Source organism: Loxodonta africana, chromosome 8, assembly GCF_030014295.1.
Source record: "Loxodonta africana isolate mLoxAfr1 chromosome 8, mLoxAfr1.hap2, whole genome shotgun sequence".
NCBI lineage: Eukaryota > Metazoa > Chordata > Mammalia > Proboscidea > Elephantidae > Loxodonta > Loxodonta africana.
The window spans coordinates 79,433,925-79,459,509 of record NC_087349.1 but is presented as its reverse complement, the minus strand read 5'-3'; the positions used below and the strand labels follow the sequence as shown (position 1 = coordinate 79,459,509).

At 37.5% G+C, this 25,585-nt stretch overlaps 1 protein-coding gene across 1 annotated transcript in view; it reads right to left on the bottom strand.

Annotated features, from left to right (window-relative positions):
• The window catches only part of HDAC9 (histone deacetylase 9), a 794,698-nt gene that overhangs the window by 107,810 nt on the left and 661,303 nt on the right, over positions 1 to 25,585 (bottom strand). The window contains exon 22 of the mRNA XM_023544374.2: positions 21,145 to 21,263. Within this exon, the coding sequence (XP_023400142.2) occupies positions 21,145 to 21,263 (119 nt within the window). The remainder of the gene's footprint in view (positions 1 to 21,144; positions 21,264 to 25,585) is intronic.

Here is a 25,585-nt window from a genome sequence, read left to right as displayed (position 1 = left end):
GAGTTTTACTATGCTTTGTGTTATTGGTGAGGGACAAAGAAGATCATACTCAAGAATGAAAAAGAAAACACAAGGGGGTCTGGGCAGTTTTAACAGCATGAGTGAAATACAACACCGAACAGGATGTCTCTATTCCCTTTGAACTTGAGGCATCCTATGGACCCTAAGCTACTGAATTCTCCCGTTAGTTATGTGGTGCCAGACATTCAGTGGCACCTAATGAAGGTAAGTTTCCAACTTATGCTTTTAAACACAATGGTGAATGAATCCTGCCTGACCAAGTTGAGCGTTTTATCATAGTCATTGTAAAGTTGGAGAAAATATACATATTTTTGTTTTGTCTTTAAATAAAAAGTTTGTCCCTTTTCTATTTTTTATCACTAAAAAAATAAATAATTTTTTTTTTTTTTATCACTGAATGCCAGTAAATCTTAAAGTCTGTAAGCAAACATATGTCCACATTTATGTCTCAGGAATAAATACAAACATGTTTGTTTATTTAGGAAACAAGTAAAATGCTGATTGGAAATAAAATTTGTAGTTTTAAATTTAAGCATCACATGATTGTGTTTCATCAAATGTTTTCTTCAGTAATAAAGGAGTTAACACTTAGAATTTCTTATAACATTAGGAAAAGAATCTTCTTGATTTTTACCTTGTGCTTTAGTGAAATCTTTCCCAGCTTCTTTGAGGTTCCCCCCAATTATCTCAATAACTCGATGGTATTTTTATGTTTTTTTTTTTTCAGTCAAGGAGTACAGAGTCCCCACCTAGAACACTACTTTCCCTTTCTTTTTGGGAATACTTAGCAAAATTAAATAATGCATTATTGTTACTAGGCCTGTGTTTAAAGCCCCTAAAAAAGAAACTCTTGGAAATTGGGTGGAACAAGAAGCTTAAGGTTCAGATTGAATACAAACTGCAACATTGTCCTGACCAGCTTCACAGGAGAATAGAAGGTAAAAGAGATGAGAGTGCTATTCTGAAGGGAACGTGCTGCCCCTGTTATATTTTTTATTTTTTAATTAAAGCATCAATTGATTGTATCTCATCAAATATACTTTCTTTCATAAGGAGATAACGCCTTCATTCAGATGTGGGGTACACTGACCTATTAAAATGTTAAAGTAACATCCCCTCATGAATTGATCTTTAGACTAGAATTTACTGATCCTCACTTATGATCATGCCCTGGTCTTTTTCATTAGCAATAATTGAAACCCTTCCATAATGTCAATTCCGAGCATTTCTTCTTTTATCATCACCTCCTGTCTTTTCAATTTACTCCCTCTACTACCGCGACTACAATCATTCTGGGATCTGTAATCAACTTTTCATTTCCCTTACTCTCCTCATGTTGTTACTTCCTTACTTACACTGTTTGAAATCCATCATTAATCAGATCATCACTTCCTTGCCTCTTCACTCTAACTCAACCCTGGTTAAATCCAGCTTTCCACCTAGAGGAACCTGAACACAGCTAGTGAAAGTGACACAGTTATGCTGACTGGTCTCACTTTAAAGTGATGTCTATGAAACTTACATGGACTCTTAGAATGTTCCATGCTTTTTCTCCTATTAAATTCCATTTTCCACTCTTCTAGCTAAATATGTCATACCTTCTTTTCTATTTTTGAACCTCCAAAGTGTGCTGCCCCTTCAATTCATTCTCAGTGACGAACTTGGTTTCTAGTTCACTGAGACAAAAGCCAGTCAGAAGCAAACTTCATAAAACTCCTACCATTACATCCACATACTTGCAGGCATCTAGACCCACTGACTTTGATTTTCCTATTGATTTTCAACTGTTGCTACAGATGAATTAACCATTTATCTATGGCTAAACCTATTACTTGTGAACCAGATGGCATTCCTTTCACAAATTCAAAGATATTTCTCCAGCAATTCTTTCCTCTCTCTCCAGCAGCATCAATTTTCTCTTTATACTAGATCATACCCAACATCACATGAATATGCTGTTATTTATCTAATATTACATTTTAAATGCTCATTTGACCCCTCCTCTTCTTCCACCTACTGGTTCACTTATCTGGTCCCCTTTACAGAAGAGTTTGTCAAAATGGGAGTAATCTATATATAAAAACGAAACAAATAAACAAAAAACCCATTGTCATCAAGTTGGTTCTGTCTCATAGTGACCCTGTAAGACAGAGTAGAACAGCCCCACAGGGTATCCAAGGAGTGGCTGGTAGATTTGAATACCAACCTTTTGGTTAGCAGCCAAGCTCTTAACCATTACACCATCAGAGCTCCATTCTGTATATACAGTCTTCAATTCCTGTCCTCCAATTTTCTCCTACAGCTGGGGTTTTAACTCACCAAACCCTTTTCTCCCCAATGTTGCCAGTCACCTCTGTATTACTAAATTTAATAATCAGTTCTCAGTTTCCTTACTTGCCAATATTTCATATGGCTAACCATGCCCTCCACTTTGAAACACTTGCTTCAGTTGGGTTCCAGGTAACCATACTCTGACGGGAAAAATCAGCCGTTCTTCATCTGGCTCCTCCCTTAGGACTGATGTCTTAATGTTGCAGTGTCCCAAGTCTCAGTCTTTAGATCTCTTCTCTATCTACACTAGATCCCTAGGGATCTCATCTGGGCCCATGGCTTTTTTTTTTTTTTTTTTTACATTTTTATAATTTTATTTTGTTGTCTTTGAGAGTGTACACAGCAGAACGTATACCAACTCAACAATTTCTGCATGTACAATTCAGTGACATTGATTACATTTTTCAAGTTGTACAACCATTTTCACCATCAGAAAGCACACATTTTTATTACAAAGGTCAGAAGAAATTCAGGGCATTGAAAGCAATTTAGAACTCAGAGTTCCGTTTTTTTCTTTTGGCTGTGATTTTGTTTTTTCTGTAAATTTAAGTTCCTAAGTTTAAAACTGAAGAGTATTACCAATGTGTTTTTTGTTTTGTTTTAAAATAATTTTTATTGTGCTTTAAGTGAAAGTTTACAAATCAAGTCAGTCTCTCACATATAAACTTACATACACCTTACTACATACTCCCATTTACTCTCCTCCTAATGAGTCAGCCCGTTCCCTCCTTCCGGTCTCTCCTTTCGTGACTGTTTTGCCAGTTCCTAACTCTCTCTACCCTCCCATCTCCCCTCTAGACAGGAGATGCCAACACAGTCTCAAGTGTCCACCTGATACAAGTAGCTCACTCCTCATCAGCATCTCTCTCCAACCCATTGTCCAGTCCAATCCATGTGTGATGAGTTGTCTTCGGGAGTGGTTCCTGTCCTGGGCCAACAGAAGGTCTGGGGACCATGACTGCAGGGATTCTTCTAGTCTCAGTCAGACCATTAAGTCTGGTCTTTTTATGAGAATTTGGGGTCTGCATTCCACTGTTCCCCTGCTCCCTCAGGGGTTCTTTGTTGTGGTCCCTGTCAGGGCAGTCATCGGTTGTGGCCAGGCACCACCTAGTCCTTCTGGTCTCAGGATGATGTAAGTCTCTAGTTCATGTGGCCCTTTCTGTTTCTTGGGCTCATAATTATCTTATGACCTTGGTGTTCTTCATTCTCCTTTGATCCAGGTGGGTTGAGACCAATTGATGCATCTTAGATGGCTGCTTGTTAGCATTTAAGACCCCAGATGCCACACTTCAAAGAGGGATGCAGAATGTTTTCTTAATAGAATTTATTTTGCCAGTTGACTTAGATGTCCTCTGAAGCCATAGTCCCCAAACCTCCACCCTTGCTCCGCTGACCTTCAAAGCATTCAGTTTATTCAGGAAACTTCTTTGCTTTTGGTCCAGTCCAGTTGAGCTGACCTTCCGTGTATGGAGTGTTATCCTTCTTTCACCTAAAGTAGTTCTTATCTACTATCTAATCAGTAAATAACCCTCTTTCACCCTCCCTCCCTCCCTCCCCCCTCTCGTAACCACAAAAGAATGTGTTCTTCTCAGTTTAAACTATTTCTCAAGATCTTATAATAGTGGTCTTATACAATATTTGTCCTTTTGCCTCTGACTAATTTCACTCAGCATAATGCCTTCCAAGTTCCTCCATGTTATGAAATGTTTCACAGATTCACCACTGTTCTTTATCGATGCGTAGTATTCCATTGTGTGAATATACCACAATTTATTTACCCATTCATCCGTTGATGGATACCTTGGTTGCTTCCAGCTTTTTGCGATTGTAAACAGTGCTGCAATAAACATGGATGTGCATATATCTGTTCGTGTAAAGGCTCTTATTTCTCTAGGATATATTCCAAGGAGTGGGATTTCTGGGTTGTATGACAGTTGTTTTTTTTTTTTTTTATGATACTTCTATTTCTAACTTATTAAGGAAACACCAGATAGATTTCCAAAGTGGTTGTACCATTTTACATTCCCACCAGCAGTGGATAAGAGTTCCAATCTCTCCACAGCCTCTCCACCATTTATTATTTTGTGTTTTTTGGCTTAATGCCAGCCTTGTTGGAGTGAGATGGAATCTCATCGTAGTTTTAATTTGTATCTCTCTTATTTTTAATGGCTAATGATCAAGAGCACTTTTTCATGTATCTGTTAGCCACCTGAATATCTTCTTTAGTGAAGTGCGTGTTCATATCCTTTGTCCAATTTTTAATTGGGTTGTTTTTCTTTTTGTGGTTGAGTTTTATCAGAATCATATAGATTTTAGAGATCAGGCACTGGTCGGAGATGTCATAGCTGAAAATTATGTCCCAATCCTTAGGTGGTCTTTTTACTCTTTTGGTGAAGTCTTTAGATGAGCATAGGTGTTTGATTTTTAGGAGCTCCCAGTTATCTGGTTTCTCTTCATCATTTTTAGTAATGTTTTGTATTCTGTTTATGCCTTGTATTAGGGCTCCTAAATGTTGTCCCTATTTTTTCTTCCATGACCTTTATTGTTTTAGTCTTTATGTTTAGGTCTTTGATCCACTTGGAGTTAGTTTTTGTGCATGGTGTGAGGTATGGGTCCTGTTTCATTTTTTTTGCAAATGGATATCCAGTTATGCCAGCACCATTTGTTAAAAAGACTATCTTTTCCCTAATTAACTGACACTGGGCCTTTGTCAAATATCAGCTGCTCATATGTGGATGGATTTATATTTGGGTTCTCAATTCTGTTCCATTGGTCTATGTGCCTATTGTTGTACCGGTACCCGGGCCCACGGCTTTTATACCACCTAAATGCTGATAACAACCAAGGCAAGGTCATGGAAGCTCCATAGACACATCCAAACTCCCTGAGGGACCGAATTAGTGGGTTGAAGGGTAGGGACCACGGTCTCAGGGAACATCTAGCTCAATTGGCATAACATAGTTTATAAAGAAAATATTCTACATTTTACTTTGGTAAGTAGCACCTGGGGTCTTAAAACCTTGTGAGCTGCCATCTAAGATACTCCACTGGTCTCATCCCATCTGGAGCAAGGGGAATGAAGAAGACCAAAGACATAAGGGAAAGATTACTCCAAAGGACTGAGGGACCACAACTACCACAGCCTCCACCAAATTAAGTCCAGCACAATTAGACGGTGTGTGGCTACCACCACTGACTGCTCCAACAGGGATCACAATAGAGGGTCCCAGACAGAGCTGGAGAAAAATGTAGAACAAAGTTCTAACTCACAAAAAAGACCAGACTTACTGGCCTGACAGAGACTGGAGAAACCCCAGTAGTATGGCCCTTGGACATCCTTTTAGCTCAGTAATGCAGTCACTCCTGACGTTCACCTTTCAGCCAGTGATTAGACAGGCCCATAAAACAAAATGAGACTAGTCCAGGGGCAAGAACTAGAAGGCAGGAGCGGACAGGAAAGCTGATAATGGGGAACCCAAGGTTGAGAAGGGGAGAGTGTTGACATGTCATGGGGTTGACTACCAATGTCACAAAACAATATGTGTATTAATTGCTTAATGAGAAACTAATTTGCTCTGTGAACCTTCATCTAAAGCACACACACACAAAAAAAATGCTAATAATAGCCACATTTGTACCTTTAGTTCTGACTTCTAGTCAGAACTCAAAGTTCATATGGACAATTGTCTTCTCAACAATTCCACTTGAATGTCCATGAAAAATTCCCGACCTAATGAATGCAAAACCAAACACCAGATCATCAGCTCAAACTTCTTCCGTAAGTTTCCCCACTTCAGTTAGCAGCAATTCATTCCTACCTGGTGCTCAGACCTAAAATGCTGGTGTCATCTTTTACTCCCTACTTCTCTCACTCTAAACCAATCTGTCAGCAAATGCAGTTCACTGACCTTTAAAATAAGTGTAGAATGGAAATGCTCATGGCATAGTGGTTAAGAGCTATGGCTGCTAACCAAAAGGTCAGCAGTTTGAATCCACCAGGTGCTCCTTGGAAACTCTATAGGGCAGTTCTACTCTGTTCTATAGGGTTGCTATGAGTCGGAATCGATTCAATCGTAGTGGGTTTGGTTTTGGGGTTTGTTGAATATAACACTTCTCACACCTTCACTTCCCTTCCACCTTGATGACTCCACCTTAGCTATACTCACCTCCTTGTTCCTTGAGCACACTAGGCATGGTCCTGCCTCAGGGCCTTTATTTTACTATTCCCTATGCCTAGAATGTTCTTCCCTATAATGATTTCATGGCTTGCTCCTTCATCATCTTCAGGTCTTTACTCAAATGTTGCTTTATGAGTGAGGTCATCTCTGATCACCCTTTTAAAAACTACAAATCGCACTTTTCCCTTCATAACCTAACCCTTTCCCTGCTTTAATTTTCTTCACAGTGTATCAACTCCAAATGTTCTACATAGTTTACTTATCTATTTGTTTCACCCTTAACCACTAGATAGCACTATCCAAAATAATTTTCTGCGATGAGGGAAATGTTGTGTATCTGCACTCTCCAATGTGACAGCCACTAGGCAGGTATGACTATTGGGCACTTGAAAGGTGGCTAGTGTGACTGAGGAAGTAAATTTAAAATGTTGATTTAGTCTTAATTAATTTATATTTAAATAGACACATGTGGCCAGTGGCACAGCTAGAATATAATCTGCATGAGAACAGGAAGCTTTGATTTTTTTTAGACCCTAGCACCTACGACATTTCATACATGTAGTAGTTGGCCAGTGTATATGTGTTGAATAAATTAATCACCTTTTTTTTTCGTTTGGGTTTCATTTCCCTGGTTGAACATTGCCGCGGTATGTGGTTAATGGAGTGCAAGATAGATTTCTACTCCTATTCTCCCTGCAGCCCTTTGTACCGAGAACAAACTGCACAACCACAAGTGGTGAGCCTGAATAGGTGACATGGTTTTGCAGATAAATACTCAGTTGTTTAGAATCTGCAGCTTTCTCTCTCTCCTTTCTGATGCCACTGTCAATACTCAGCTTCAAATGCAAGGTCAAACATGAGAAGCAACAAGTAATAAGAGATAATTTAGCAGAATGTGGCACAGTTTCAGCCTGGGAAAGAAAGAGAAAAAAAAAAAAGATCTGACATAAACCTGTGGTGCTGCTGCTGTAGAGCCAGTTTCCACTCATGGGGACACCAGGCGTGCAGAGTAGAACTGCTCCATCGGGTTTTTAAGGCTGTGATATTTTGGAAGCAGATTGCCAGGCCTGTCTTTCAAGGCATCTTTAGGTGGGTTTGAACTTTCAACCTTTCAGCTAGTAGTAGAGTGCTTAATTGTTTGTGCCACCCAGGGACTCCTTAAATTCAATAAAAAAATGTCTTCAGAATATAAATCTCATCTCTCTACCAGGAAAAAAATTCCATCAATTTCAGATGAGGAAGACTTAAACAGCATGATATGCCTGGGACAAAATCAAATACACCTTCCTGAATCCTCTTTGTGTTAGTGCAGTCTCCTCTACCCATTTCCCCGTACACTAAGCAGGGCCCAAGTCTTTCATGGTGGACAGCTTTAAGCTCTCAATACAGAAAATGACCTAATCCAGGAGAGAAGGAAGAAAAAGGTGGGGATAGCAAAGAAGGAGAGAAAGAGGTAAAGCTATTCCATCCAAGGAAGTGAACTTAATTACAAGGTTGGGTCCCAGTGGTAATGCTAGTCCTAAGTGTGCCCTAGATCCCTGCATCTCCTTTTTAAACGGCAATTTCTGATACGAACATAGGGGGAAAAAAAAAACAGAAAAAAAACACATGCCACCAGCTCTGAAGCCAGATTACCTGTCAATCCCAACTCTAGTTCTTTCATAAATTTGGCCCTACTTCTTAATTTTTTTTATGCTTTGGTTTCCTCATCAGTAAAATGGGGATCCTGGTAATATTATCTATTGTATATAGTGTTGTTATAAAGATTAAATGAGTTAGTATATGCAATGTGTTTACTACAGATTTATAAGCACTTGGTAAATGCTTGCAGTTTCTGCTATTCTGGATAAAGAATTGTAAACCATTCTTTTAGTTGGTTCAAATACCCCATTTTACAGCTGAGGTATGGAGACATGATTTCTTTAAGTAGACACATAGTGTCTCACTGATGATTAGAATACAAATCTCCTAATTCCTTGTTAGTCGTCCCTGTGTGGCTTGATTGATTAAATGCTCCACTGCTAACTAACAGGTTGGCCGTTTGAACCCACTCAGAGGTGCCTTTGAAGAAATGCCTGGAGATCTGTTTCCAGAAGGTCAGCCTTGAAAACCTAGCTAATGTTCTTTCCGATAAACCATAAACTCGAATGTTCACCATTTCTTCCCATTCATTCGTTCACATTCTTTTCTCAATTGCTACATGGGTAATCAGAGCTAGCAGAAGGGGAGTTGCAAAATTGTGGCTTTAGTTGCAAGTAAGAAGTTACCTAACATTCTGCTCTCTAAGGTTTTTCTTCACCTACGTGGGAGTCATAGAACAGATCAACTAGAAACATTCTACCCTCCTCCCCCAAAGGGAACAGATCCATTTACACAGAGTCCTCGTAGGCTGTTATGAAACCAGTGCCTCTGCCCTATGTGGATGGTGGGTCTCAGGCTGCCCCAAGATAGATACATGTGAACATTGTAGGGGTTTTTAGCTTCTAGATGATAAAACTCTTAAGTCTTTTGGGTGACCTGTTCCATTGAGATTAAGAGTCAATTGCAATGGGTTTTCCTCTTGCCAAATACCTGAATACCACCTATGGAGGCAGTCACACAATGAATACCAAGGCAGGCACTGGAAAGAAGAAGAAGCTGGACTCATGAACACCCTTGAGCTATCACTCTGGCCTGGCATTTACTAGCTATTAAGTCTGGTACTCAATGATTTACTCTTAAAGAGCCTGCAGTGGTGTCTTTTCCTAACTGCTGATCTCATTTTGCACCCTAGTGCCAAACAGTCCCCTGGAGATTACTGAGTAAAACAACAGGAAAAGTTCCAATAACCATCACAATCCTTAATAAAATGTAGCTCTTAAAGTACAATCTTCCTGGAATCATCCCAAGTAGCCCGACAGTCCTCTGTTTTCTTTAGGCATTTAATGTGCCTCAGTCACTGAAATTAGCTACATTTAATAAATGATTCTGTCTGGCTACTTGGACAATAAGGCAATTTTAGGGACTCTTATCTGTGCCTTATTTAGATGGTTACCACAAAACAGGAAGGAAATATTGTGCAAAAGGAAAATGCTGTGGGGAGAAATCTCTGACCAGAAATAACTGCATCTAAGAAAATAGTTTACAGTAGATCCAGACAACCTCAAATAAATGAACAGAGTTGGCCATTCATTTTGGATTTAAGGTAAGTGATTCTAAATGAGAAGACTGGATTTTTATATTGTACACCAACATATGCTGTAAAACCCAGATCAGACATACTTGCCAAAATATCCTACACAGAGTTGAGTGAAGGTCAGCCAAGTAAATTAAATCCTAAGTACATTAAAAAAACCTAATCATCTGGTCTCACTGGGGTTACCTTTGGCTTTTCATCACCAGTTCCACCTATTCTTTTATCTCTGTCTTATATATTCATGTAAATTTTATAACATGGCCATCTAAGATACAACTATTGGCCTCTACTTGTCAGGAGCAAAAGAGAAAGGAAACAAAGACCCAAAGAAGAAACTAGCCTATGGGACAAGTAGTCTACATGAACCACGGTCTCGTCTACCCTGAGTCGAGAAAAACTAGATGGAGCCCAGCTACCTTTACTAACCATTCTAATCAGGACAAAAATAGTGGACCCAGACAGAATAAGAGGAAAATGAACAGAACCTCAAATTCCTAAAACAAACAAACAAAAAACAGACTTACTGTACGAGTTGAGACTGGAGAACTCCCCAAGACTATTGCCCTGAGACACTCTTCACACCTTCAACCAAAAGTAATCCCTGAAGTTGCCTTGTAGCTAAACAATAGACTGGCTCACAAAATAATGAATGTCACCAGTAAATACTATGCTTCTTAAAAAAATCATGTATATGAGACCAAATAGTCAACAATTACTTTAAAACAAAGATGAAAATGAAAGGGGGCAGAGAAACTAGATTAACAGAAATAGAACAACCAGAATGGAAATAATGAGGATGTTCATGAATTGTGAAGAATGTAACCAATGTCACTGTACAATTTGTGTAGGAATCGTTGAATGGGAACCTAAACTCCTGTGCAAACCTTCATTGAAAACATAATAAAATATTATTTAAAAAAAGTTATTATGGTACTACCAAAAATACATTTTCGTGTTAGTGTTCAAAAATAAATGTTTCTTATGCAATACTGCAGTAAATTTTCTTCATAATTAAAAAAAAAACTCTTTCTGAAAACGTAATCAACCACAATGAGTATGATATATGGTACAGTCCTAATCGCCAATGGAAATGGTCCCTCAGTTTTATTCCTCCTTTTTTTCTTGAGCACGTGGAAGAATCTTTTTTTATGCATATGAAATATTATTGAGATCTTTATGGAAACGCCTATTAATTGAAGACGTTTGCTGTATATCCCAAATACACTAGCGTGTACTACCAATACGAGCTAGGCTAGCTAGACAGACTGCCTCGAAGAATCATTCTGTCAACAAAGGTGATGTTCCAAACTTTACTGACGTCATGCATTGCAGACTTTTAACAGTTGCTCATAATGACAGTTTTCATCTCTGAGTTTGAAGCATTTAAAAGCCAGATATCTCTATGCTGTTCTTAACACACAGCTCCAATGTATAAGAATAATATACTCTGCATGCATTAGACTTGTTGGAATGAAAAGCGCCCTTGGGGCACATGAAATTTTTAAGACTAATACTGGCTAACATTTCTTGAGTGCTTACTAAGTGTCAGTCTTTAGGTTCAGTAGTTTTAAATGGGCTATCTTATTTAATCTTCACAACCTATGGAATAGGCAGTCCCACTCATAGATGAGAAAATGGAGGCACACCAAGGAAAAGTAAGCTGCCCAAGGTCACACAGTTAGAAAAGCGATAGAGCCAAATGTTAGTCCTGGAAAGTTACGCTCCAGAGCCAGCCTTTTTAATGCAGGATTTAATGCTGCCTGGCAGGCTGGTTATTGTTTCTCTTCTTTTCATAGCAACACGCACGGAACAACATACCTGCTTATTAATGAAAATATCTTGAATATACAACCATGCACCAAATTTTTCATGCCAAAGAAAACAACAGATTGACTTTATGGAAACTTAGTAGGTCATTTTATTTTATTTTTCTTTAGGAAAATAATCATTCAGTCAATTTATATCTTATGTATTTATTTATTATTTCTGTTGGAGAGACAAAGATGTTCAGACAAGTCAGTTGATAGCCCACTAGAGCGAAACTCCAGATCTACCAACTGGAGACCCCATGTTCTTTCTATAATTAGACCAGTGATTCTCAAAGTGTGGTCTCTGGATCAGGAGTATCAGCATCATCTGTGACCTTGTTGGAAATGCAAACTGCAGTCCCTACTCCGAGCTTACTGAATCAGAGACTCTGCAAGCTGACCCAGCAGTCTCAAGCCCTCTAAGTGATCCTGATGCCTGCTAATTCAGAAATCATTGTACTAGACCATAAAAACATAGGGATTCTTTATCCCACGAAAGTAACGTGAGAAGAGCTTCCTGCGGGTGGACAGTAAGTCATTCGCCCAAAACTTCCTCGATTATTTAATCAAATATACATATATTAGTATCCCATTTATTCATAGTCACTCAACTGTGGCTCATGTGCTTCCATGATAACATCTTCAATGCTGCATCTACTAGCCCTGTCCTATGACATTAACTTAACAAGCTGTTCAATTAACTGTCTTTTGGTATAGGTTTGGTTTTAAAAATGGATTGAAAACCAGTTATTTTACTGATGCAGATCATCATTTTAAGAAGTCAGAGCCCGTGGCCACAGTGATTTCAGGCCACAGAAAAACAATTTTTGTCTGAAGCTAAGAGCAAATTCATGTCAAGAGAATCCACTATTTAAAATTTCTCCCTGATAATGCGATTTTTTGTTTTTATTGTCTTTTTTTTTTTTTAAAGCCTCAGTATTTTATGCAATTATTGTAACCCTGGAGAATAAATATAAAATGGAAACCTAAGCTATGATTTCAGTACGGGCTTTGGCTGGGATTTTTAAAACAACATCTCAGAGGGTAAACTACTATATTTTATTGAATGTAAGATGCCATAAATTGTGAGAAATACCACTATTTTATATAACCCCCCCAAAAACCTCAAAAATGTTTAAATTCAACAATGAAATTTTATCAACTGTAAGAATGAAAAAACCAAACCCGTTGCTGTTGAGTCGATCCCAACTCATAAAGACCCTATAGGACAGCGTGGAACTGCTCCATAGGGTTTCCAAGGAGTGGCTGGTGGATTCGAACTGCTGACGTTTTGGTTAATAGTCGTAGCCCTTAACCACCATGCCACCAGGGCTCCATCAATTGTCAGAGGCATCCCAGTTTTAGGCATGTCAAAATATGAAAAGTGCCTCTTGGCATCAATGAAATACAGCACCAATTTTACCATACAGTTATAGCTGGAATCCTTCTTAAGGGCAAACTGTGCTTATGTATTTTCTTTTCATACCCAGAACCCAGTGCCATTGAGTCGACATAGGCACTGTTAATCTGGCCATAGTTATGGTACAGTTATAGCAATTCTGGTCTTCAAAGTTAAGCAACCGTCATCCTAGCCTAAGAATTGCTTCATGACACCAGTAACTGCAGATGGAAAATGTTCTCCTACTATTTGGTATCTGAGTTGTCATGTGATGAAAGGAAATGGGCAATTGAGAATAAATGAAGGCAGGGTAATAGTAAAATATGGAGCACTCACTCACAGGAATAAATCTTTTGGCTAATATTTAAAAAAAAAAATTATTCCCAAACCTAAGATTTGTTATTTTTTCATATGCTGACATTTTTCCTTTTTAGTTATGTTGCTTCTTTATGTTGTTAGATATGTATAATTAAAATATGTTGCATAAATTCATAAATATCCTGCAAACCCACTTTCCTCTGTCTTTGCAGGGAGCCCTGTACTTGCTTACAATTACAACAAAGAGACATACTAGTATGCTCAAATTTTAAGCCCAAAGGTAACTTTCTGACTGGTTCTTGTGCAGAATGCTCCAGGAAAAATAGGGAACATTGTCTGCAAACTGGTAAGCTCCCATATGTTGGAAAGGCTCTGATTGCTTTTTAACCTGGAGAATTTTGTTTAAATAATAAACACATTGTGGGAAAATTTTGTTTTATATATTTTTAGAAGTCAGAAGAAGATTTTAGATTAATTCAAAAAACTCCATTCATTAATTGGGGGATTTTTAATAACCTTTTGAATACGGTGGAAAAAATACAGAGCTGGAATGATTTAGCTCTAACATTTTGGGCAAGTCACTTAATTTTTCCATAACGTTCTCTAAAATCAGAAACTTGAATTATATCTATCTGTTGGAAACCCTGGTGGCATAGTGGTTAAGTGCTATGGCTGCTAACCAAAAGGTCGGCAGTTCGAATCTGCCAGGTGCTCCTTGGGAACTCTACGGGGCACTTCTACTCTGTCCTGTAGGGTTGCTAGGAGTCGGAATCTACTCTACGGCAGTGACCTGGGGCTTGGTGGCACCCTGGTGGCCCAGTTGTTAAGTGCTTGGCTAACCAAAAGGTTGGCAGTTCAAACCCACCAGCCACTCTGCTGGAGAAAGATGTGGCAGTCTGCTTCCATAAAGATTACAGCCTTGGAAAACTTATGGGTCAGTTCTACCGTATCCTATAGGATTGCTATGAGCCAGAATTGACTTGATGAAAGTGGGTTTAGTTTTTTATCTTTTTTTTAATCTATCTATCCATCATAAGGGGTAAGGTTAGTAAAAATAACAAAGTAATTTTTTATCACCCAAGTTCACGTGCCCCATGAATTCTATCCGTGTACCTCTGGCAGGTCTGTGAACCTGAGTTTAAAAACTCCTAAATTAGAAATATACTCAACACCCACTCATCTACCTCCACTCCCAAAATGCTGCTTAAATCTCCTGCAGATTGGAATATTAGGTAGATATTAAAATTTTTGTTGTTGTTAGGTGCCATAGAGTAGGCTCCAACTCATAGGGACCCTACGTACAACAGAACGAAACACTGCCTGGTCCTGCGCCATCCTCACAATCATTGTTATGTTTGAGCTCGTTGTTGCAGCTACTGAGTCAATCCATCTCCTTGAGGGCCTTCGTCTTTTTTGCTGACCCTCTACTTACCAATCATGATGTCCTTCTCCAGGGACTAGTCCTTCCTGATAACATGTCCAAAGTATGTGAGATGAAGTCTTGCCATCCTTGCCTGTATGGAGCATTCTGGCTGTACTTCCTCCAGGACAGATTTGTTCTTTCTTCTGGCAATCCACGGTATATCCAATATTCTTCGCCAACACTATAACTCAAATGCATCAATTCTTCTATAATCTTCCTTATTCGTTGCCCTGCTTTCACTTGCATATGAGGTGATTGAAAATGTGATGGCTTGGGTTAGGCGCACCTTAGTCCTCAAACTGACATCTTATAAAATAAGATAGTTATATGTGTAAAGAATTAAACAGTCTTAGTGAGAGCAAGAGGGCTGATCTCTAAATTTTTAAATGGGCTTTCTGAATCTATTTTTCTTTCATAAGTGTCTTCTGTTCATTTTCTAATTCCTTACTGTGTTTCAGATAGCTCAATGGCTAAAAAAGGGATCACCGAAAAATCTATTCTGCCTCAGTATATTAATAATGACAAAAGCCAAGCACACCTCAATATAGCAAGACAAACTGCACAGCCGTTAGACAGTAAAGGACCAAAGTATCTAATTGAAAAAATAATAATGCTTTATTTTCCTTTAAAAAGTATTGTCATTTTACTCCATCTGCTCCCACATTATATTATAAAGCAGGGATACACACAGACATGGAAATACGAGATGTAGGCATTTCTCTTACTAAACTGACTTACAATTGAATGGACATACACTTACCATTAACCTAGAATCCTGTATACCTTCCTAGGATTTTTGGCCATCCTCTTTCTATTTTTGTCCAAAGAAGAGCCTGAAATATCTTCCAATAAATTCTTACATTTGTGTTGTATATCTTTGTTCAAATACACCATCTAAATGCCCAGTTTTTTGTACTTTTAGAATTGTTAGACTATCAACGATAAAATCCAAAACTACTAACTCATGATGCTTAATCATTTAGAAATACATAAATCATCCCTGATCTTAGTTCTTACTTGTGGTTTAGGTTTAATTATCATCTCCCTTCCACCCACCCAATGCTTTACTGGCCAATAAAGAATCTAACTTGATCACATAATTGTTATTGTTTTTAGGTGCTGTAGAGCTGGTTCCAACTCATAATGACCCCACGGAAAAGAGAACACAACACTGCCCAGTCCTGTGCCATCCTTACAATCGTTGTTATGCTTGCGCCCATTGTTGCAGCCACTGTATCAATCCTTCTCGTTGAGGGTCTTCCTCTTTTCCACTAACCCTGTACTTTATCAAGCATGATGTCCTTCTCCAGGGACTGATCCTTCCTGACAACATGGCCAAAGTATGTAAGATGCGGTCTCGCCATCCTTGCTTCTAAGGAACATTCTGGTTGTACTTCATCCAAGACAGATTTGTTCATTCTTTTGGCAGTCCATGGTATATTCAATATTCTTCATCAACACCACAATTCAAAGGCATCAATTCTTCTCCGATCTTCCTTATTCATTTTCCAGCTTTCACATGCATATGATGCGACTGAAGATACTATGGCTTGGGTCAGGTGCACCTTAGTCTTCCAGGTGACATCTTTGCTTTTCAACACTTTAATGAGGTCCTTTGCAACAGAATTCCCAATGCAATATGTCTTTTGATTTCTTGACTGCTGCTTCCATGGGTGTTAACTGTGGATCAAAGTAAAATGAATCCTTGAAAACTTCAATTTTTTCTCTGTTTATCATGGTGTTTATTGGTCCAGTTGTGAGGAATTCCCATTCTTCTCAATGTGATCACATAATTAGTGAAGAGCAAAGGTGTGATTTGAACATAGATCTTCTGATACCAAGATGAGCTCATTTGTACTCTCTTTAATTTTTCATGGTTATTTCAAATGTGTTATATAAGGATTCAATCATCTCCCACTGTCCTGCTTTTCTAAGCAGGGACAAACTGAGTTTATCTGGAAGCCTTTAACAGTTGGGACTCAGCTCTTTTGCCCAAGGCCTGCTGTTAAAAGGAAACCATGACTTTCCCATTTAATGCTTACATTCTTTTCAATAATACTTCTATTAAAAGGACATTTAAACAAGTGATAACTGTCAGAAACAATTGTCAGAAACACAAGTTTGTGTTAACTAAAAATATTATAGGAGGTATAAATATGTGGTCCCAGATCTAGAAGGTAGTGGGAGTAATGGGGATAGCAATGACCAAAAAAAAAAAAAAAAAAGAAGTGAAATTCTAATTCAAGTAACATCAAATATTATGGAAGAAAGCGTTTGATTTGCTTAAAAGATCATGAGTTCATTTTAGCTTTAGTCATTCATAAAAAAAAACATATAATAATAAGAAGAAATTATTTCTACTGCCCTGGTGTAGTGGTTAAGAGCATGGTTGCTAACCAAAATGTCAGCAGTTGGAATCTACCAAGCTTTCCTCAGAAACCTTATGGGGCAGTTCTACTCTGTCCTATAGGGTTGCTATGAGTCAAAATCAACTCAATGGCAATAGGTTTGGCTTTTTTTGGTTAGCGGGCATTAGGCCAGCTTCTGCGGACACAGCAGAGATAAATAAGAGACGTTAATCTGGTGTAGCTGGATGAGGAGATATTCTCTCAACTTCCATGCTAATATAAAATAACTGCAGCACTTTAACCTTGACTCTTCAAGAATTATTGTTTTGTAGATATCCTCTTTTTTTCCCACACCCATTTTCTGTGGCCAGAACTTCTATTATGAGGAGACAAATCATTGATTTGGCAATTAGGGATAAATAATCAAAGATGGAACACTCAAGTGGAACTATTACATTTGCTGAAATTCACACACTTTAAAAAGTACGAATCAGGTAATAAGTAAAATACAAAAGTAAATGTGATCGGGTCCTTTATAGTATTTGAGAGTGGACAGGAAATCAGAGACTTAGAAAGTAAGGGATATTTTAAGATAGGTGTAGTAACATCAGTGAGAAGAAAAGAAGTCAACTTTACCGAAAAGTACTTACTTCTGACAGAGCTTGTCTTCAGCTCCATGGGCCCAAATAAAATGTGTAGAGAGGTGACATACTGAGCTGCATGGTATTATGGTCAATCAATTTTATCACCTGAACATGCCACTCAGCTGCCATGACAACCTTCTTAAACCGTAACCAGAAGACAGTTAGATCTGAATCTGTACCTTAAGAGAAATAAACTGATAACTTCAAGGTAAAGCTTGAGGTAGGTTAGGTTTTAGGGCAGGACACAAAGCTAGACATTCCCTTCAGTTTGGGCCTTATGCCTAGTGTTTCATCAAAAGAACAGCATAGATTTTAAATAACTAATTCACATATATATTTTTTTAATTTCACACAAACCAATCTGAATATGACTGTTGTAGTTTCACAACTGAGAACACTTCATATGTAAGGAAAGGAGGACAGAAGAGAGGAGAGAAAGAAGAAAAATAAAACTAACCAAGAATTAATCTTCAATTTTCAATTGCCTTTATATTTGGGCTAAGACTTTTGTTAAAACACCAATTCCAATTTTTAAGAAATCGGATAGCTAATTAAGTATTTAAAAACACTAGTTCATTTCTCTTTTCCTTTCAGAGATCTTGAACAAAATTATTAAAAATTATTGCTTAATTCAATGTGCTTAGAAAAGAAAACGTTAGCATCTCCAATGGGATATCATCCTAAGGCCCCTCAAAAATTGTCAAATGTTCTACTTGGGGCAGGGATGTGTTTTAGCACAATTAAGAAACATTAGGAGAGGTATTTATTTCTGTATTTTCTACCAACTTTTAACTTTAGGTTTTAGCCCATTTATAGCCTTATTCTGGGACGCCCCCGACCCTCTTCAGATGGAGGATAAATTCTGTCATAGGACAGTGAGAACAAGGTATTAATTGTCTACCAGAACTTTCAAACCGAAGCAATGTAAATGTATCTGCCAGGTTGTTAGAAAGCAAAAAAAGAGACCCAATAGTGAGACATTTGGGGAATAACTGTAAAGCGGTCCAGAAATTCTAGCTTCTATCTAATTCTAGCAGTTTCTGTAGAAAATATAGCTGGCAAACATATACCTACATGAGATGATATATACAGAGAGTTGCCCTGCTATGATGCTCTGTTGTTTTACATTTAGGGATCATGGGACTAGTTAGTGTCTATCATGGACTGTGTTTGTGGAAATTAAGGTCTTGGGCACCCATGTGGCTTCTCTAATGTGCATTTGAGTTCTCTGTTTCCATGCTTTCATAAAAAATGTCTTCTCTTTAGTGGATGAAATCCAGTAAAAGGCTCATGCAATTTCATCTAATTGCAAATTCAGGATAACACTTAAGTTTTAATTTAGTTATTTCAGATAGTGAAATAAAATAAGAATTTCCTCATCTAAAAGATAGGTAAAATGTTCTAGGCAATTTTACTATGATCTCTTCAGGCTTTAAGATTCTCTCTCCTCATTGTATATCTTTCCTTTATTAAAACGCAAATATTCAACAAAGAGTTCTTAAATCACTTATAACTTACGCCTTTTTTTTTTTTTTTTAGGAAACAAGGCATCTATTGAGAAAGCCTATGGTTTCTAGAGGAGAAAAAATATCAAAGGAGAGAAACATATCAAAAAGGGTTTGGAGAAATTATAGACAAACTTACCCTGGGGTAGACAGCAATGAACAGTTTCCCCCAAATGTTTAAGAAAACACAATAATTGAAAGTCTCAATGCACTGTACTAAAGCTAACACAACACAGAAACCATGTTTCTTAGGTCTATGACCAAAGGAAACCGTATTACTCCTACTTTCTATTCTATCTTCCAAAGTGGCATTGGAGATTTGAATATGACTTGGCGAGAAATAAGCCAACCGGCAAACGAAAGGATCAGTCCCTGCCAGCTAGTTCTAAGAAATGGACTGGTTACAACCTGCTCACTTGGCAAGCAGAAACACTCAAAGACAGACATTCCTCCCTTCTGAGGGAGGTTCCTGAATTCAATGGCAGAGAGCGCCTTTTCTAGATTTCCATCTTTGGTCTCCATGTGTTTTATATTGTTTGGGTTTATCTTTATTTGAGGTGCTTTCTTTTTTTTTCCTTTATTTTAACTATTCACCTGTCTTGACTCAAATGAGGTTTATCTTCATTGGAAAGGCTGCCTGCCATTTAAGCAGACTTCCATGAGGGGAGGGCGAGAGGAAAGGATCATAAAGACATTTGATACGAACAAACACTTCTCTATCCAATTTGACCAAAATTGTGAATAATTATGCTTTGTCTCTGTGGAGTTGCCTCTTTTAATGTTTTCAGTAGACGACAAGGCACCAAGAACACTGTGCAAATAATAAAAAAAAAAAGATGTTAAAAATAGGTACTACCTAACAATGTTGCTGGAACAATTAGAGTGCAGAAAACTCTCACATGAGAACCCAGCTACAGACAAAGGTTGACATGATGCTGTTTCTTTGGTTGTTTTCAAATTAATAAAACACACTTGCTCCAAACTCACTTCTCCCAGTTAAAACTATTTGGTTGTTTTTGCTTTGTTTGTTTTTTCAACTCTTCCTACAATAGGGGATCCTTTTCTTTTTTTTTTTTTTACTTTTTATGGATATCTAGATTTGCAGTGTATGTGCAGACTACACATACACCTCATTTGCACACTCACAAAGCAAGGAAATCATTTTAAATCCTCTTTCTAGCCAGATTCCATTAGGTTATATTATTCACAAGTAGTGTTACACAAAATTCATTTCTTCAGTTGGTGTCTAATTGCTAAGGAACCCAGCCAAAAAAGTTAATCCTTGCAACACAACAGAAAACCAGTGCTGATCTCGAAGGCTGCTTGTAGGCATACACAGAGCCTCTGAGCAAGGAGGAAGTACGCTTTTGTATTCAAACCTGGAGGAACATTATTAGAACAGGTTCCTGGGTGGTACAGTTAACATGCTCCAATCTAGCTGAAAGGTTGGAGGTTCAAGTCCATCTACAGGAGCCTCGGAAGAAAGGCCTGGCGATCTACTTCCAAAAACTCATTGAAAGCCCTATGAAGCACTGTGCTACTATGACCTACATGGGGTCGCCATGAGTTGGAATCGACTTGATGCAACTGGGTTTATTTAACCATGCACAATGAAATGAAACAGTGACTTCTATTGTCTTTGCAAAAAAGCCAGTAGCTTTTCTAGATTCATTATGTCTCAAGTCATTCAGCATATTTTAAACAAACGCCCTATCATTTCTGCCTTTAAATGGCAAAATGGAACTTCTGAAAAGCATAAAGTTTCTGTAATGTCATGTCAAGTCCACCAAGGGAAAAAAAATTAACTTCATTTTTTTAAAGGCCAATGGCTTCAGACAGAAGAATCTGACTGAACAATAAACACTGTCTGAAACATTTTCAAATGTCTCACCAAAGTGTACTAGACGCAGGCATAAAAAATGTTTTCTGTCTTAAAGACTTAAAAGATGTTTTGGTATCACAGCATTTCATAAAGTCCAAAATGACATACTTACATTTTGCTGTCACTTTGTAACCCCCCAGAGGAGGGGCGTGGCCTTCTAATGCATCAAATCCAGCAGAAACTAGGACCATGTCAGGATCAAACTCTTTGGCCACAGGCGTCACTACAGTTCTGCACAATAAGAAAAGCAACCAATTACACATGGGAGCAGTGAATACTTTTCAAAATCATTCAGTGCAAATGACTGGCACAACCTCAAGAACTTCCGAAGTATAAAGCAAAGGAAAAGAAAACACTATTTCAATGGATCAAAAACTAATCATTTCCTTAATGCTAAATCAGTTTTTTTCTTTGTAAGCATTCTAATTCAGTCTTTTTTTTTTTTTATTTCATTTTTTTTTTTCTCTAACTGAAAAAAAAAATGCTTTGCAGGTACATTCTAAAGTCCATCCTATTACTGCACATCTGTGGTTATTTTATCCCATGGTCTATAAAAAAAAAAACTGCTTCTTCCAAGGGAGTGACTAATGTTTTACAGAGGAAAGCCGAAGTTTTAGTGAAAACCTGGCTTGCTCCAGTTAGTGAGAACTTGGTGTAAATTTGAACTATAAATTTCTTTTGGGAAAAAGTTTGCTTTCCCGACTTTAAAAAAAAAAAAAAAATTTAAATATTTGTCGTGGTAGGGGGTGAGTCTTGCAAAGGAAAAACACGAAATTTCCTTAATAGAATCCAGATTATAATGTTAAGTGAGTCTAAGGTCAGACACACTAGGAATGTGGCAGCCTCATCCCTTGACAGAAACCCCTGCTGGCCCACTCAGACACTTCAGCACTTACCTCTATTGTCTCAGGGCTCCTTAACCCCTTTCTCCTCAGCGCTGGTTTAAAAACAGAATAAACTAATGAATGGTACTGGGCTTTATAAAATGATTTTTTTTTTTTTATTGGAGGCTTTAAGACCAGTATGCCATCATTGATTCAATTGTTAAAGACTATTTAATGAAATGAGGAAATCTCATACTGTATTGAAATTAAAACTATATCTCCATTGTGTGTGCTTCTGTGAAAAATAACTAAACCAAATATTAAAATCGTTATCCTTTTTTAATACATATTTATTTCATTCTTTTTTTATTGTTGTAGAAATATAGATAGAAGCCCTAGTGGCGCAGTGGCTGCTAACAAAAGGTAGGCAGTTTGAATCCACCAGCCTCTCCCTGGAAATCCTATGGGGCAGTTCTTCTCTGTCCTATAGGGTCACTGTGAGTCCGCAATGGGTTTGGGTGTTTATTTTGGTTTGGAAATATAGATAACACAAATTTGCCCGTTCAACATTTTTCACATGTACAATTCAGTATCATCAATTACATCAATCATGCTGTGCACCCATCACTAATATCCAATGCCAAATTTTCCGTCACTACAAACCCAATGCTTCCTAGTGAGATAATTGAGTTCTTTTAATTTGAAATTCTTTTTGTATTTCCCAGATTTTCTACAATGATTGCCTATTAATTTTATGATAAAACTTGTAATTGCATGTCCTAAACAAGTTGTCAAAGTTATAAACCGAAATCAAAGAGGAAAATTATCTCACTGCTATTTCTCATCATTATTAATTTACATGCAGAGACTGAGATAAGAGGTTTAAGTAAGTTGTTTTTGCTATTATTTTGTTATAGTTTTAATATCCGTTGATGCCTATGAAATATCAGATATTAAATAAAATTTGTACCATAATACTTTAATATTTATTTGAAGCCTACCTAGATATAAGACTGTATGAAATATTATTTCTAATAACTCCATTACTGTCATCAAAATTCAATCCTTCAAGCTCATAAATGCATATGTAAATGTCTTCTATATTAGTCCTTCCAATAATTGGAAAGACAAATCTGAAATGTCACCATCAGTGAAACTAAATAACCTAATTTTGTTTACTAAGGAGCCCTGGCAGAGCAGGAGTTATGCACTCGGCTGCTAACTGAAAGGTTGGCGATTTAAACCCATCAGCTGCTCCATGGACAAAAGATGTGCCAGTCTGCTTCCAAAAAGATTACAGCCTTGGAAAACCTGCAAGGCAGCTCTACTCTATCTTATATTGTTGCTAAGAGTTGGAATCAACTCAACAGCACACAACAACAACATGTACAATTTAATCTTTTTTTTTTTTTCAATATATATCCTGCATTATCAGGTGAAAAATCTTCAATTCTTTCCCTTCCCAATATTACCGATTCTTACATTTTAATTTTCATAAAAGTGTCACATATAATCAAGTCACTATTTTTCTTCTGAGTGAAATAACCATGTGATGTATGTTGCTGAAATATAATATATTGAAATAAGTCCCCGCAGACAAATAAGTCTGTTTTATCTTACCTATTTAATTAGATTAATCCTATGAACACCTTAGAGAACAAACAACACTGTTACGAAAATGGGTAGGTAGACAGTTATACAAGGTTCCCCATCCTATCATATGTATCATAAAAATCAATTTTCCATCTGCTTTCCCTCTATTCCCTGGTGGTGTGGTGGTTAAGAGGGTTGGCCGTTCAAACTCACCAGCCACTGCTTGGAAAGCCTAAAGTGTCTCTAAGAGTCGGAATCGACTCCCCCACAAACTAGTTTCTTTTTTTGTTTCTTTCCCTCTATCTGGAAAGGCTTCTTCCCTCCACACCTTTACTCCCCAGACAATTACACTTGTCCCATCTTTACTTGTAGCCCTGGTGGCACAGTATTTAAAGCATCTGACTGCTAACCAAAAGGTCAGCAGTTTGAATCCACCAGCCGTTCCTTATAAACCTTATGGGCAGTCCTACTCTGCCTTTTAAGGTTGCTATGAGTTGGACTCGATGGCAATGGGTTTGGCTTTTGGTTAATCTTTACTAATCCTTCAAGGTACAGATTGATTACCTTTTCCATAAAGGCATCTCTCTATAGATGGACACTAAATACATACACATATATATATACATACATATATTTGTTTTTTGAAGGACAAAGAGATTGGAGAGGAGAAACAGGCGACAAAAGGTTGTTAACATAATTTTAGAATATGAAAGCATACAGATGATCTACAGAGGGGAAAGCTAAACATAAATGTCTACAGAGAGAACTTCATGAAAAGCAAGCTGATTCTTCTCTTTCTGGAGAAACTAGCTGGGCGACAAGAAAACAGAAAAAACAGGCAGGTCTTCTTCCAATCTTCCTTTTGACTGGTGAATTCTCCAGTCAAAAAGCTCAGCTGAGGCACACATAGCTCCCACTTATCTTTTCTGTGTCCCTCTCTGAAATACGAGTGGACGGCCCCTATTTGTTTGCAGACAGGCTCTTACATAAAAGACAGAACAAAACTGACATGGAAATACAGGAAAGTGAGCTTAAAAACACAGATAAAATAAGGAAAAGAAACCAGAATTTCAAAAAGTTGAATTATTCTTAAAGAAGTAAAATAGCACAACTAAAAAAAAAACAAAAATTTTTTTTTTTAATAAAATCAGAGGGTACAATCAAAGGAAACAAAAAATATTAAAAAAAACATTTGATGAGCAGTTTTGAAGACAAAGTTGATGACTTCTCTCAGAAAGTAGAACATAAAACAGACATGGAAAATTGCCAAGAACAGATCAGAGATTTAGAGGCTACATTTAGGATACATTTGAGGAAAATTTTAAGGATTTTTTTTTTTAATTAAGAATTCCAGGTCCATCCAAACTGACAATCAATGTGAGAGTAGAGCTATGGAGACTTAGATATTCAAAATATTTTTTAAAAGTAGCATCTGCTCTAAGTAATTTTTGAAGGAAGCTATTGGATGTTAAAAAAAAAAAAAAAACACCCGGTGCCCTCGAGTGGATTCCGACTCATAGCAACCCTATAGGATGGAGTAGAACTGCCCCATTGAGTTTCCAAGGAGTGCCTGGAGGATTCGAACTGCCGACCCTTTGGTTAGCAGCCGTAGCACTTGACCACTACACCCCCACGTTTTCCATCTGGATGTCATACTCCATTAAAATGAGACAGTAAATTAAGAAACAGAAAGGTACAAAAACCATTCCCCCATCAAAATGTTTTTATAAATTTCCATCTAACTCTAGAATAGACTAGAAGAAATTTGGTCTATTACTTGAAAATTAGCATGGAATGCAGTATATTTTCATTCGCATACAACTATTTTGTTAATAAATATATCTTACCTACTTGCAGGGGAAATGTTATCTTCCTATGCCTTGTAGCTCAGGATATACAACATCTACTGGTTTCTGACTGAAGCAAATAGCACTTTCTTATGCAGATCATTCTAGAACCCACAAACATGGATTTTATAATTTCTTACAGATTTTCAAAATGTTCCATCTTGCAGGACTCATCCTATATATTTGAATTTACCCAAAAAAGTAAGAAAAAATGAAAAATAAAAAAAAATGCATCAGCTGATGGATTTTTTTCCAGTTAAAGTAGACATGCCTATAATTGTGTCTGTGT